The sequence below is a fragment of the Eschscholzia californica genome, unplaced genomic scaffold (genome assembly GCF_041429995.1).
Source record: "Eschscholzia californica isolate CP2 unplaced genomic scaffold, dmEscCali1.0.p SCAF_2, whole genome shotgun sequence".
NCBI lineage: Eukaryota > Viridiplantae > Streptophyta > Magnoliopsida > Ranunculales > Papaveraceae > Eschscholzia > Eschscholzia californica.
Window position 1 is genome coordinate 7398643 of NW_028238309.1, and position 14606 is coordinate 7413248.

Below are 14606 nucleotides of genomic sequence, written 5' to 3' on the forward strand. Positions count from 1 at the left end.
AATTTGATGATGGTGGTGATTGTTGTTTGGTAGTGGTAATTTAGTCCCTGGATAACTTAATATTCTGGCGAAAACTCCCAAAAGTCGGAACGGTAGAGTGAATGAGAGAAAAGAGAGAAAAAAGATAGGAAGAAGAAAAGAGAAAGGTAGAAAAGATGTAATTGTGGTGGAAGAAGAAAAAAAATTCCTGGTGATGCAACTCCGACCGTTGCCGACGACTACATCTTCGATGAAGAATATAAATAAAAGAACAGGAAGTAATGTTTTTTAAAATGCATGGTAAAGAAGTAAAACTTATGTTGACTGTTCAAGTTGACTAACGAAAAAAATAAAAAAATGGGGCCAAAACAGAAACAGATCATCTTTAGAGGATCACTTTGGGGAGTTGATCATCCTTAGGAGACCAAAATGTAAATTACCCAAATTAGTATAATAAGTGGGATGATGTCAAATTCGCCCCTTCAATTAATTTTTTTTTTTTTTTAATTTTTTTTTTTTTTGTAGTTTTGCAATTATTCTATAGGTTTTTTTAGGCCAGACACTTCTCTTCAAGATAAGGAAGGCACCAACTCTGGACCCCACCATCCCAAAGAAAACTAAAATAAAGAAAATAAATAAAAGGCTTATTTGAAACAATGGTTACCCACATCTTAACCATTTAAATCAACTCCTTTATAATCTAACGGCTCACAAATGTCTTCTACTAAAAATCCTTAATTTATTAATTATTGGTGGGTCCCATTCCACCCACCAACAAATAAAGAAAGCGTCAAGAAAAGTAACGTGACGGAAACTTCAACCTTAACGTCGTTACCCTCGTGTATTTCCATTGACCTCTCATTTCTCAATCCGGAAAGTTCTAAAACCACTCCAATTTACTACTTTCAGCGCCCCTAAGAGGCCAAATGTGTGAGGGACTTGTGGTAGAAGGGGCGCTTATAGCAATAAAGTAGGGCTATTTTTCCTTCTATCGAGAAGATTCTTCGCCGACTGAGATAGGTTTACCGAGTCATCTTTTACACGTGTCATTCTATTATTGGTTTAATCCTAGGCGGTTTCGTCAGAGGCGGTTTACCTTTCGTGTTCAACCAAAGAACTTCACATTATAAATTAGGGTTTTGGGAGCCTCTATTCTCCATTCGATATTCTCCTCTCTCTCAACTCTGATAAAAATCAAATCAGTTCTCTGAGTTCTCAATTTCTCGATCCAATTTCAAGCTTTTCTCAAGGTAATAATCATACCTACAAATTAGTTTCTGAAGAGATTGATTTTCTTTTTCTTTTTTATTGTTTTTGGGTGAAATCTGTGGGGTTTTTTTGTGATATTAATTTGTGTTTTTTGGTATTACAGATGCAGATCTTTGTGAAAACCCTAACCGGAAAGACCATCACTCTTGAGGTCGAAAGTTCCGACACCATCGACAACGTTAAGGCCAAGATCCAAGATAAGGAAGGTATTCCCCCAGACCAGCAACGTTTGATCTTCGCCGGAAAGCAACTTGAAGATGGCCGGACCTTGGCCGATTACAACATCCAGAAGGAGTCAACTCTCCACTTGGTCCTCCGTCTCCGTGGTGGTATGCAGATCTTTGTCAAAACCTTGACCGGAAAGACCATCACTTTGGAGGTCGAGAGTTCCGACACCATTGACAACGTCAAAGCCAAGATCCAGGACAAAGAAGGTATTCCCCCAGATCAGCAACGATTGATCTTCGCCGGAAAGCAACTCGAGGACGGTCGTACTTTGGCCGATTACAACATCCAGAAGGAATCAACCCTTCATCTTGTCCTCCGTCTTCGTGGAGGTATGCAAATCTTTGTCAAAACTCTCACCGGAAAGACCATCACCTTGGAGGTCGAGAGCTCAGACACGATCGATAACGTCAAGGCTAAGATCCAAGACAAGGAAGGGATTCCCCCAGACCAGCAACGATTGATCTTCGCCGGAAAGCAATTGGAGGACGGCCGTACCCTTGCTGATTATAACATCCAGAAGGAATCAACCCTTCACTTGGTCCTTCGTCTGCGAGGAGGTATGCAGATCTTCGTCAAGACTCTCACCGGAAAGACTATTACCTTGGAGGTCGAGAGCTCTGACACGATTGACAATGTTAAGGCCAAGATCCAAGACAAGGAAGGGATCCCCCCGGACCAGCAGAGGTTGATCTTCGCCGGAAAACAATTGGAGGACGGCCGTACTCTAGCCGATTACAACATCCAAAAGGAATCGACCCTTCACTTGGTTCTTCGTCTTCGTGGTGGTATGCAGATTTTTGTGAAGACTCTCACCGGAAAGACTATCACCTTGGAGGTTGAGAGCTCTGACACAATTGACAATGTCAAAGCCAAGATTCAAGACAAGGAGGGGATCCCACCGGACCAGCAGAGGTTGATCTTCGCCGGAAAGCAATTGGAAGATGGTAGGACCCTAGCTGATTACAACATCCAGAAGGAGTCGACCCTTCACTTGGTTCTCCGTCTTCGTGGTGGTATGCAAATCTTCGTCAAGACTCTCACCGGAAAGACCATCACCTTGGAGGTTGAGAGCTCTGACACCATTGACAATGTGAAGGCGAAAATTCAAGACAAGGAAGGAATCCCGCCGGATCAGCAGAGGTTGATCTTTGCCGGAAAGCAGCTAGAGGATGGTCGTACCTTAGCTGACTACAATATTCAGAAGGAGTCAACCCTTCACCTTGTCCTTCGTCTCCGTGGTGGTAATTGATTGTTCTTGTTGGCTGGGTTTCTATGTGTTCGGTGGTATTTGGTTATGAGTTTCTGGTTTCTAGTTTCTGTTTTTCTTTGTTTTTTCTTAATGGTATGAATCGTTTGGGTATTCTGCCGCAGTAATACTGTGAGCAGTTTTATGTTCATGAATCCTTACTATATTATAAATAAATGATTCTGAATTTCTAGCAACTTGTTTGTCCCTGCAATTCTTTATTTGTTGATGGTGGTGTGTTCAGTTTGATTGTAATAATGTGTTGTTTAGAAGTTGGGATTGAGATGAAAACCCAAAATATCAAAATCAACCAACACAGTTTTAGGAAGAGAGAAATTTCACTGTATTGGGTTTTCGTAATTGATTTAAGAATCACATGAAGAGTTGAAGTTGTTTGAAGATAGGATTCAGTTCTGATCTGATGTTCTACCTAGTTCCCATTCTCTTATCCCTCGTGCTCTTCGAGAACATTCTCCATATATAACCGAGCCAGGTTTTGCCATTCCGTTGGCAAAAGTCCAGGCATTTGTTCACACAGGAAGGGAGAGGTGTTTCAACTTATGAACATCTAGCAAAAGTAGTTGCAGAAGAGCTCTCAAGCAATAATAACAACTCCGAAATATTTCTATAAACCTTGTCAAAGCAATAGGTATGTATGGTCATGAAGGAGATAGAGTCATCTTAGATACCACAGAAATCACAACAACGAAGGGAGTTGCACTAGCTGAACTAAATTGAATGGCCTGGTGATTCTAAAGCCTCCAACCACACGGTGTCGAGCCCAACCAAACTTCAGCAAATGCAACACTTTCTTGGGCCAACAATGGTACGAGAGACCTCACAAACCCCGGTCACTCATCTAGGGAACACTGAACTGAAAACACCCAGCACATTCAAATAATTTCATGTTTTTTCTGTATCAAAATTGAAGAAGAATGTACCATATTCATTTTCACGGATCGACTGAAGCTCATTTTAACACCGTTATTCCCCCTTTTGACAATCTCTCTCTCTTTTTTGCCGACATATTGCGGATAACAATATCATAGCTGAGGATTATTTCGCTCGTTCGAAAACCTTAAAAGGTTCGAAGAGATATTTCAGTTCCAAATTAGATGTCAAGAGTTTTTGATAGACTAGAATGGAATTTCATAATAGGGATTTGCAGAATACAATTATTCCCCTTCCTCCTTACAGAATCAAGTTAGAATGCTTCATTCATAGCCATCTAGGAACCAGTATAACAACTTAACAAGGGCTAATTTTGCATGATCACCATTCATATTTTTATTGCAACAAAAACTGTGCCAACAATCAAGAAAGAAACTAAGAGCCATTCTCACAGGCTTAATTTAGGCAAGGCAAATGAATATTAACAATTTCATGGTAAAAAGTGACAGCTAAACTCTTATCCCATTCCTCAATGACATAAATAAAACTGGCTAACTAGCAGTCTCTAGTAACTATTATTCAAAAAATTTGGTATCAAAGAAGTAGCTCCAACTCTTTACATTTTAAATTTATTTTTCGGAATTGTGATCGATGAAGAGATAGTTTACCAATAGTGGCTAGAAAAGAATATAAAATGTTATTCTTTACATTCTAGCCCACTTTACTCTAGTTATACTTCCCGTGTCTTGGTTAAGATACTTCTTACTTCTTAGTTCAACAAAAAAGGCGAAAACCCAAATTTCTCAATGAAGTAGAGTCTGATTAACAAGTTAGACATTGCGTATATTCAACAAAAAAAAAAAAAAGTTAGACATTGCGTATAAGATCATGTTCAAAACTTCGGCAAATACGATTAGAGTAGTTGTTCAAAAATTAATCTCTTCTGATTAGATAACATATGCCCGAGGCATAATGTTTTTGGTAGCCAATAGAAATGTAGACACGACCCAAAGAAAATTAACTTGCAAGATTGATGTGCACAAGGTCTTTGCCACTTTAACTAATAAATTGTATTGATCAATTTATAGAGAAAAAGAAGACTCAGGTTAGCTAGTCATTTTATCTTAAAGACCGACTTCATCTTTGAGCGCTTCAACATTTCAACTCATGCGATACTGTGACGAGGCCAGAAAATTTTAATTGTGGGGGCTCATTTCAGTAAATAAACATAGTGATGGTGGTTGGGTTTCTCAAATTACATCCACAATTCTATAGTATTTTTTTTGCTTAACATTTCTATGAATTTTGAAAGTCTATTGTATATAAAGTACAATTACTTATCACTTTATCTGATCATTGTTTAGTTAAATGAGCTATTATCAATGTATTTTTGATAGATAAATTAACTTTATAGACACTTAAAAACAACTACTTGAAAACACTAAACACAAAGAAAAATTAGAAAGTAATGTTTTTCAATTTTACGAGCATACATTATTTGGATTACATAAAAATGGATTCATGATATGTTACACAATTTATAGAGTAAGAGAGTAACCTTACATTCGAATAAAAAATAGAAATATAAGTTTCTTCAAATGGATTAGAGTTGGAAGACAAGATTAACTAAAAACTCATATCAAATTTAAATGTTTTTACCTCTGACGTAGTTTCACCTTCGGTGCAACTCCACCACTACCACAACCACTTCACCACCATCGCCACAAATCGACCACTCCACCACCGCACTATACCACCTCCACCAACCCCATTTCACTACCGTCGTTGCAACTTTACCCCCTAACCACCAACACCCCCTCTATTCTACAACCACCATCACTACCATAACTCCGCCACCATTGAGCACCACCATAACACGTCCACCACCATTGAGCACTATCACCACTGCATTAGGTTTGAAGGCACCAAACGACTCAGACAGATTTTTAAAAAGCGCTTTTATTTATGGGCTTATAGAAAAGCTCATAATATAAGTTATGTGTGTACACAAATGAGGCCTTAATAACTTAAACTCTAATGTATATTGGGTTTGAAGGCACTCTTCTAGGAAGTCCACATTTGGGCCTCGGGGGCACGTGCCCCCCACGACCCCTATGTGGCCTCGCCCCTGAATTGCGATACACAATTCAACTAAGATGCTTATATTAATTTTTCTTAACATGAACTCAAAGAGCCATTGCCTGCAATATAGTATAGATACAGTATAAAAATGGAGGAATTGAATAAGTCTAATAACTATCCTCATAAAAAAACATCCCTCATAAAAAGAACATCTTGGGGTTCTAAAGATGGATTCTAAGGTGTCGTTTGGCAACATTAAAATAAGTTACTTTTTTGCTTATTTAAGTGGAAAAGTCAAAAAGTTAGTTTGGTACGCAGAAATTACCGACTTCATTTGAGTTAAAATTTGACTTTCTTTTGAAGTTAAAATTTTTAGCTTTTGACTTCAAAGTAAAGTAACTTTTTTTTTTACATGCATGAATTTTACTTGACGATTTTTTTTGTCTATCTCCGCTCCACTATCACACCTAAACTTCTACCGTACCATTCTACCCTCACCACCACCACAACAAGCATTGCACTTCCCCCACCACCCTACCTCAACTACCACGACCACACCTTAACCACCACCTTCGTACCACCACCACCACCATACACCACCACATCTCGACAACAACCACCTCGTAGCTCCACCTCCACCACCATCCCCGTACCATCACCACCACCACCAACACCACCACCACCACCATACCTTCACCGCCACCACCACCACCGTACCTTCACTGCCACCACCACCACCACCATACTTCCATCATTACCACCTACATATCTTATCCACCACCTTTACTACAATCACCAAATCACCACCACCATAACTCCGTCACTATCACTCCGTCACTATCACTCACATACCCTATCCACCACCATCATCGTATCCCAACCACCACCGCATTTCCACCATCACCACCTCCGTACTTCCACTGCCACCATCGTCACCATCATACCTCTATACCACCACCACCACCATCAAACCTCAACCACCACCACCACACCCCATAACCATACCTTCATGGCACCACCACTACCACCAATATCACCACTACTTCCTATACAAGAGTAATCGTGGAAATCATAATAAATTCAATTAAAATCAAGTATCTTTATGAGAAAGAAAAATAAAATTATTGAAAGTAAATTGAGTTACCAAACTAACTTTTTGACTTTTTTACTTTTAAGTAATATTTTTGCCAAATATACTTCTGAAATTTTTTTACTTTTTTAAAGCAAAAGAACTTCTACTACAAGCAAAAGTACTTCTACTTTTCGTTGCCAAACGACACCTAACTACACTAACTTCTCCCTAAATTTTCTCAAAAAAAAAAAAAAAAAAACTTCTCCCTAAATTAAATCTGCTACATCCAATTTTATACACCTAAAGATGGATTCCACCGTTTCAACAAAAAAAAAAGATGGATTCCACCTTGTGCGTAAATCAATATGTGGCCTCCCATTTTATACACAACTTAGTGCCAAAACAAGAAAAAAATGAGTGAAAAGTCCAAAATCTGGACCCTAATAGAAAAAAAACCATCAAGAAATAATAATGGAATAAATCTATTTTTTTAAACACTTTTTTACCTGTTTATATATGTTGTCAACAAGATAGTCATATTTTTTCATAATCCCTTTTTCGCCTTTTATGTTGACAACATACGCAATATGTTCAGACTTGTTATAAAATGTTGACAACATATATAGTTGTCTTGACTTGTTATAAAATATTGACAAAATACATAATTATGTTGTTAACAACATATACAATGCATTATCCAAAATATTATTTGTCTGTTAATGGAGTTGTCAAATCCAAAGGATAATATGCATAACATTTTAATTTCGCAAGAGACAACATTAGTCTAATGTTTCTGTCAAAAGCAAAATAGAAAATGGGGAACATTTTATTCTTTACAAGACAAATTGAAAAATGTTTTAGCTAACATGTTAGTGTCAAACTGTGTTTGTCAAATGCGAAACATTTTTGCAAAATAATTTTTGAACAAAGACAAATTTTTTCAGAAATTTACAAAATTGTTGAGAGCAAACTAAGATTTATTCACAAAGTTTCAAAAACATTTTCACGTTAATTTCAGGGGTAAAATTGTACTTTTACAAAATGATTTTTTTTTCAAATATTATTAGATTTGGGCACGATTTCCCATTATACCCCAAATTTTGGATTTTTAAATAACCCCCATCCCTCAATAACAATGGTTGTGGACATGCTCATACTTTTTTTTTTTATTAAAACAAAAATTCCATTCATAAGTAAAATCGATACACAACATTACATGGTTTGAGAAATTTAATTCCTCTGAGAACTACACGAGAGTTACATAAGTAAATTACTACACAAAACTTTCGAACGTAAGCTTCATGAAAGGAAATGAATAACAAGACAAAACTAAATACAAAGACCCTAAAGGTCGTAAAATGAAAGGATCATCAAGATCGAGAATGAAAAGACCCTAAAGGTCGACAAAATTTATTTTATTAAGACTTAAATTGTCCTCAAAACAAGAGAACCACCGCCACCCCCAAAATCTATCCTCTCTCTCTCTATACCCGTTTTTCAGAGATCTGCGTCTTTCTCCAGCGAAGGGTCCTCCCTTCGCCGGAACCCTTTTACATTTCTATTAGTAGTTTTGTTATCCCTCCGTAAATAGTTTCTAAGATTTCTATAGTTCACCGCTACCAGTTCAGGAATGCTCCGAAATCGGATCAAGCAACCGCTCAGAACAAGAGGAAGCAGAGATGGGCCTAGTCGGTGGTCTAGCCCTGGTCATCAAGAACGACCTAATGGTTATCTCTTCAATCGACTTCCTTTTCCACACGGAGAATCAAGAAAATTGGAGGATTGTGAACTTCCTTACTCTATCACTTGTTTCCTTACTGTTGTAATTCTTGGTGTTGGTCTTACTACTAAACCTGATCTTACTATCGGTACTTGGGCACACCAAAAACCCCTAAAACGTCTTCAGAATCGGCAGATCATTCTCTCATCTACAACTGCTAATGATTCTAATTGATTCTGATACAGTATAGTGTTTGGGTGGTTTTCCAATTGTTTTAAATGGTGATGGCGGAGTCTGTTTTGTGGTACATAGTGGTTTTGTATCCGGTAGTGACGGTGGTTTCCTGGCAGTCGTGGACATGCTCCTATTATGATGTAATATTATGATGCTTATATTTCTAGGTTTTGTTCACTCAAATGCTATATGAAGATGCACCTAATTTAATGTTTTGTTGTATGAGATGTTCTATTGAGATCCTGGTTTTTTTCTAGGTTTTGTTCACTCATCTTAATAAGTAGGTCTACAATTTACCTTTTAAAGCACGTGGGCCACAGAAGCTCAGCGTCCGTGGAAACTACGCATCGAATCTTCAAGTCAATGTAAATCTCAACCGTCCATTTGTAATCGTAATAACAGTAGGGTTAGGTGAATTCACGGAACGTAACGTTACGCAATTATGTCGGCAATAAATTCCCCCAAACCAACCAAAGACCAATATCTTATCCTCTCTTTGGCATCTTTTCTTCCTTCAGTTCTTCAGATTTTTCCGACTTTTAGGGTTTCGTCTCCCCCGTCTTCTTGAAGCCCTACTTTCGGATCAGGTATGGTTTCTTCCTTTCTTTGTATTTGATGATTTGTTCATATCGTTTCTCTTTGATTTCCAAGCAAGTATCTTTTTATTTAATTATCTGATCTTGTTTGAATTTTAGGGTTTGTTTGATATTTGGGTATTTATTTTCATCTTCGTAGATTAGGGTTTCTATTTTTTTTTTGCAAGTTGTGATTTCGCTTTAGGATATCGTCGTTTTTGATTCATTAGTTTGATGGGTTTGATTATTTTTTTCTCTCTGTTGACTAATAGCAAGTTACGATCTTTAACCATATGGTATGGCTTGGTGTTGAATTTCTAGATCTCACTAATCTTTGATTTGTTCTTTTTCTTGCCTGCTTGTAGATTATTATGCTTGTTCTGATGTTTGTTCAGATCGTTCAATTTTGTGTTCTAAATTAATTTAATAAATTTGGGCATCTGGTTTCCGATAGTCATGAGTGACTTTTAGGGTTTCGTTGTGGGAATTGGAAAGTATTGTCTTATCTTCTTAATAAGAAGAATAGTCTTTAGCTCCATAAGATTAAGCTTCCTATAGTTTGGGGCCTATAAGCATGTTTTTTCATTATGGATTTTAGTTCCAACTTCTAAGAATGGGTTGAGTGTATATTGTCTCTGTTTTCGTCAATTTCATGATTTCTGATGGCAAAAGTAACTGGATTAGACATACGGATTTCAATGTTTTCGCAACATATATGAGGAATCTAATATCTGTTTTTGCTATTGCCTTTGAATTCCGAGATTAAGCTTATGGTTGTAGCGATCAGTATAACTATTTATCAGTGATTGACATGCCAATATGCGATACTGAAAGAGTAATTTATTAGAGTCTGTATTCCGAAGTTGCATGATATCTAATTTCAAAGGGTGTGTTTTGGAAACTGATGGATTTCTTGGATGTGTTTTAGATCTACAGCCAAAACAAAGAGGTTACAGTTTTCGTCAATATCAACAACCAAGGTTCATGTCTGAACTCGACACCCAGATTCCTTCTGCCTTCGATCCATTCGCTGATGCAAATGCTGAGGACTCAGGCGCTGGAACTAAGGAGTATGTTCATGTCCGTATACAGCAAAGGAATGGTAGGAAAAGCCTGACAACAGTTCAAGGGTTGAAGAAGGAATTTAGTTACAACAAGATTCTCAAAGACCTCAAGAAGGAATTCTGCTGCAATGGAACTGTCGTCCAGGACCCAGAGCTAGGCCAGGTAACTCATTTATTTGCCCAATTAATCATCACAACACCTGATTTGTCCCGTCACACTCGTAACTTATGTTATTGAACAAAAATTTTCATGGGTGCAGGTCATTCAACTCCAAGGTGATCAGAGAAAGAATGTTTCTACCTTCCTAGTCACGGTAAACTATAAACTCAACTTGGACCACAATTCGTTTTTGAGTTTTGTGTATACTAAGCAGTTGGGAGCGGGATTGGTAGGTCGGATAATGGGGACACTGACATGGGATAACCCCCCATCCCCATTAATTCAATCCAAGTAACTCTGCCGAGTTATTGTTATACGTAACACAAACTTTACCATAAATTCAAATTGAACTTCAATATTTCTGAGGTTCATACGTAGGAATAAACTTGGGGGGTTTGACATAGACACATGGTAGATCGGACTACTCATGTTCTATTCCCTAAGTTACTTCAGTAGACTGGCGACCGATCTGATCCACTAGTTACTCGGGTTTCTTGGGGATCCCAAGTCTTAGATTGTACGTTAGATTTTAGCTCTTTATGTAGTTACTAATAATGTGGTTTTCTTTATGGACAGGCTGGAATTGTGAAGAAGGAACAGATCAAAATTCATGGTTTCTAGGCTTCTGTAGTTTCGGTAAGCGTTGGACGTGGGAAAGGAACATATCGTATACTATAGTGGTAAATGTAACAGCGTTAGTTGAGAGGAAACTCTCCCCTTATGCTGTTGTCGCTTCTTACTGGAATAGTCGGACATAAAAAACTAGTCGTGTGTTTCTCTTTTCTTTTAAGTTTGTTCTGTTGCTTGTGGTATGTGGATGCATAATAATGGGATGCTTCCAAATCTTATCTATCCTGAATAACAAGACCCATGCTCTCTTGCTAAGATACTGTTGCTTTTTAAGCTCATTTTGTTTATAGTTTACTGTGTTTGTGATGATATAACCCTTCTTTTAGCTGCCACTCGTGAGCCACGATAGCTGTGACATTTTTATGATATAATTAGATATTTTCGCGATCAAACTAGGAGAATATTGAATAAAATAATTAACAATGACAAGTTACATTAAATCAGAATAAAGAAATAATGAATTAAAAACTCATAATATTGAATTTTTTATCAATCCCATGGACTCAATGAACACTCTTCAGGAAGTTTAGGGAACCTCTGAGTGTCCTTGCAATAATCATAAATTACAAGGTTTCTCTCAACCCAAGCGAAATCTTCCTTTTGATTAGAAGTTAAATGCCATGATTCGTATTGATCCCACCACTTCTGTGTAGTAGTAGAAACACAATCAGGAAAAGGTTCTTTCCATTGACAACCATCAGATTTGAATTCCTTGTAAGTTGAAACAAATGGTGCATTTTTCCAATTTGTTTTCTCAAGTCCCCCTCTTGTTGCCCAATCATCAGCATTCCATATACTTGAGAACAAGTACATTGGTTTCTCATTTGGGAAGAAATTGTTTGGTTTGTTATTGTTCTTGAATACTCTTACTGGCACTCTGTCCACAAAGAACCTGTAAAAAGAATTACCATACCACATTAAATTTAGACATTCCAACTTATCAATCCAACATGAATTTCTAGGGCATTGTAGTACCACCTTGTATTGATAGTAGAGAAGTGATAGAATGCCCGAAAAACGTGGGCGAAACCTTACTAAAATTCAATGTAGACGGCTATATTTCACCCACTAATGTTGGAGAGCGAAACATGGGCTCAATGCCCGACATCGGGTTTTGGCCATTACAAGCGATTTTTTCAAGCATTTAATTATATTTGTTGATAATGTACATGTATTTAGTACGTGGGATCTGATACTCAAGAGATTTGTATGATGCAATATACTTGAAGTTATTGATGCCTAAAGTTTGCAATCTTGGGCCTTTCTCCTAAGATTCAATTGTCATATAAACATGAGATATAAAGTACAATATTTGAGAAGAATGACTTACACAATCTGGTGGGTGTTCCATAGAATTGAATAAGTGTGAAAATCTTCGGTCGGATCGAACCAAAGTTGGTGCCTCATCTCACGGTTTCCGACACCACTTTTGTAGATATTGGTTTGGATTAGGTAAGGTTCTCCTGTTCTGTTTCCCAAAAATTCAAAATCTAGCTCATCTCGATCCACTCCTGCTCCTAAATCAGAACACATCTGCATTTTCACATTAAAAAAAACAACCAAATCATTTAGTAGTCTTCGCGTCACTTCAAATGACCAAAATACCCTTTTGTACATAATTCGCATTTGTAGAACATTGATCAATTGTTGGAATAAGAAGTCTCCAAATTCCAAAATGAGAAATTAGAAGTGTAGAAAAAAAGACTCACATAATAAGCAGTGACAACACCAGCAGAATCACCACCAACTAACTTGAGCTTCATACTGAACCACCCAAATCTGTATCTCTGTTTTGTTTGAAACCCACAACCTGTTTTGTTTTTAATTCAAAATAACAGTTCACTTATTAGATCTTAAACTTCAATTCTCAAAAACTGATCACATTAGTAAAATGAGAGCTTTTATTACCTGTTTCTTTATCTAGAGAGAGAAACCAAGTTTGCCCATCTTCAGATGTTTTGAAATGATCTTCAGACCACATTATATCAAAATTTTCATGAAAAGCAGATACCCCATTCTTGGAATCAGCTGCTTCAATAACATAGATAGTAACAGCAGCTAGAATAACTCCAATGCTGAGAAGAATTGCTAATGGATTCCTCATTCCCATTTCAGGTCTGTACTAGGAGAAATTCTAGAGAGAGAGAGAGAGAGTGGTTTGTTACTTGATATATGTATGAGAAGGTATGGGTTATAAAGGGGTCTAAATAATTTTGTAATCCTGTAAAATTCTCTGTTAGAATGATGTGAAATGTCAGAAACACCCTCAAGTTCTTGGAAGAAGTTGATGATACAGTAGTAAAATTGAAAGGGTGGTTTTGGTCATTTTTGTGTAGAAATGCAGCTGTGATTTATTGATTGAGGAAGATGAATAATTAAGGGGGGAAGTGGGACATCCAGGTCCAGGCTGCCATTTATTTGGCTTTTTAGTGATAAATCAGTCGTGCAAATGGGGAACCATCTCTCATGTGGCATGTGAGTGGGTTTTTTTTAAAAAAAAGAGGTGTTGTGGTAAGTCGACCGCTTGTTTTGAATGAACGTCTCGTGATACAGACGACGGTAAAATACTGAGTGGAATGAACCCAAATTTATAGTTACTATATTACTCTTGATCTTTTTGTCTTTGAGAATTTAATTTATAGTAATCAACATTGTTGTGAATTAACCCAAATTTATTTCGAAGTAAATACATTATGCATAGAGACTTATAAAAGAGTGTCACTATTCAATATTCATTGATTACAGAGTTATTTGAATCTAAACTAGAGCAAAAAGTAAATGATATTTCGAGATACTTTTATGAAAAAACAAAGTATGTTTAGAGCAAAAAGTAAATGATATCTCGAGATACTTTTATGAAAAAACAAAGTAAAAGAAAAAAAAAAAGTAGTGATGTGATTGGTTGTTTAAGTAATGACACCGAAATGATGCTTATTTAATTATAGATTCAAGACTAATGAGTTTATCAGACCGCAATAATCACGTGAAGAGAAATAACGTCGGTGTTAATGAGATGTGGTGGGATTAATGGTGGACTATTCACTACAGACTTTGATTACATGTTTGACCGTTTAAATAAGTGATAAAAAAACTATATTAAGATAATACAAGTTGGGTTATGGTGGACTATTCACAATTGATAAATTTTAGTAAATACAAGTTGCTCAATAATAATGAGTTAGTGTATATTTGATCATTTAAATTGTTTAGTATTTTCATTTGCTCCATTGTTAGTGAAAGATGTTGTTTTCAGTTTTATTAAAATATTTAAAGGGTAGTTTGGCTGTCTTTGTTGAACTATTACTCTCAACGTCATATTGATTTAGTTTTCTGGAGTTTTCTAAAATGGGTGAAATTTGTAGTCATCCGTTTTGAGTTGAGAGAAACAATTTTTTTTTCTTGTTGAAAGAGAGAAACAGTTTATTATAGAGTCGCTCTTCAACTTGTTATAGTGCA

The 14606-nt window shown here is 36.8% G+C and overlaps 3 protein-coding genes across 4 annotated transcripts; 2 read left to right on the plus strand and 1 right to left on the minus strand.

Annotated features, from left to right (window-relative positions):
- Nucleotides 1-913: 913 nt before the first annotated feature.
- On the plus strand, nucleotides 914-2916 carry LOC147555794 (polyubiquitin). Its single transcript, XM_086663461.1, has 2 exons — nucleotides 914-1229; nucleotides 1352-2916. Exon 2 carries the CDS (start codon nucleotides 1352-1354, stop codon nucleotides 2723-2725), a length of 1374 nt encoding a protein of 457 aa, XP_086519587.1. The 5' UTR covers nucleotides 914-1229; the 3' UTR covers nucleotides 2726-2916.
- A 6197-nt stretch (nucleotides 2917-9113) lies between these two features.
- On the plus strand, nucleotides 9114-11405 carry LOC147555795 (protein translation factor SUI1 homolog 1). Of its 2 annotated transcripts, none has more exons than XM_086663480.1 (4): nucleotides 9114-9308; nucleotides 10225-10523; nucleotides 10621-10674; nucleotides 11097-11405. In XM_086663480.1, the coding sequence occupies exons 2-4, from the start codon at nucleotides 10281-10283 to the stop codon at nucleotides 11139-11141; spliced, it is 342 nt and encodes a 113-aa protein (XP_086519606.1). In that variant the 5' UTR covers nucleotides 9114-9308; nucleotides 10225-10280; the 3' UTR covers nucleotides 11142-11405. The 2 variants fall into 2 exon arrangements, with proteins under 2 accessions (XP_086519606.1, XP_086519605.1); XM_086663479.1 differs by having other exon boundaries at nucleotides 9256-9462; nucleotides 9502-10523.
- Nucleotides 11406-11585: 180 nt separating this feature from the next.
- On the minus strand, nucleotides 11586-13474 carry XTH8 (xyloglucan endotransglucosylase/hydrolase 8). Its single transcript, XM_086663478.1, has 4 exons — nucleotides 13059-13474; nucleotides 12860-12960; nucleotides 12481-12683; nucleotides 11586-12042 (listed from the first exon to the last, which is right to left on the minus strand). The coding sequence occupies exons 1-4, from the start codon at nucleotides 13258-13260 to the stop codon at nucleotides 11640-11642; spliced, it is 909 nt and encodes a 302-aa protein (XP_086519604.1). The 5' UTR covers nucleotides 13261-13474; the 3' UTR covers nucleotides 11586-11639.
- Nucleotides 13475-14606: the final 1132 nt, after the last annotated feature.

What these genes read in the sequence shown, in the direction of transcription:
- LOC147555794 (XM_086663461.1), top strand. Translation starts at nt 1,352, where the DNA reads ATGCAGATCTTTGTGAAAACCCTAACCGGAAAGACCATCACTCTTGAG.
- LOC147555795 (XM_086663479.1), top strand. Translation starts at nt 10,164, where the DNA reads ATGATATCTAATTTCAAAGGGTGTGTTTTGGAAACTGATGGATTTCTT. An exon ending in AGGACCCAGAGCTAGGCCAG is followed by an intron (nt 10,524 to 10,620) that starts GTAACTCATTTA and finishes TCATGGGTGCAG; the next exon opens with GTCATTCAACTCCAAGGTGA. An exon ending in TTTCTACCTTCCTAGTCACG is followed by an intron (nt 10,675 to 11,096) that starts GTAAACTATAAA and finishes CTTTATGGACAG; the next exon opens with GCTGGAATTGTGAAGAAGGA.
- XTH8 (XM_086663478.1), bottom strand. Translation starts at nt 13,260, where the DNA reads ATGGGAATGAGGAATCCATTAGCAATTCTTCTCAGCATTGGAGTTATT. An exon ending in CTCTCTAGATAAAGAAACAG is followed by an intron (nt 12,961 to 13,058) that starts GTAATAAAAGCT and finishes AAAACAAAACAG; the next exon opens with GTTGTGGGTTTCAAACAAAA. An exon ending in TGGAACACCCACCAGATTGT is followed by an intron (nt 12,043 to 12,480) that starts GTAAGTCATTCT and finishes TTCTTTTTACAG; the next exon opens with GTTCTTTGTGGACAGAGTGC.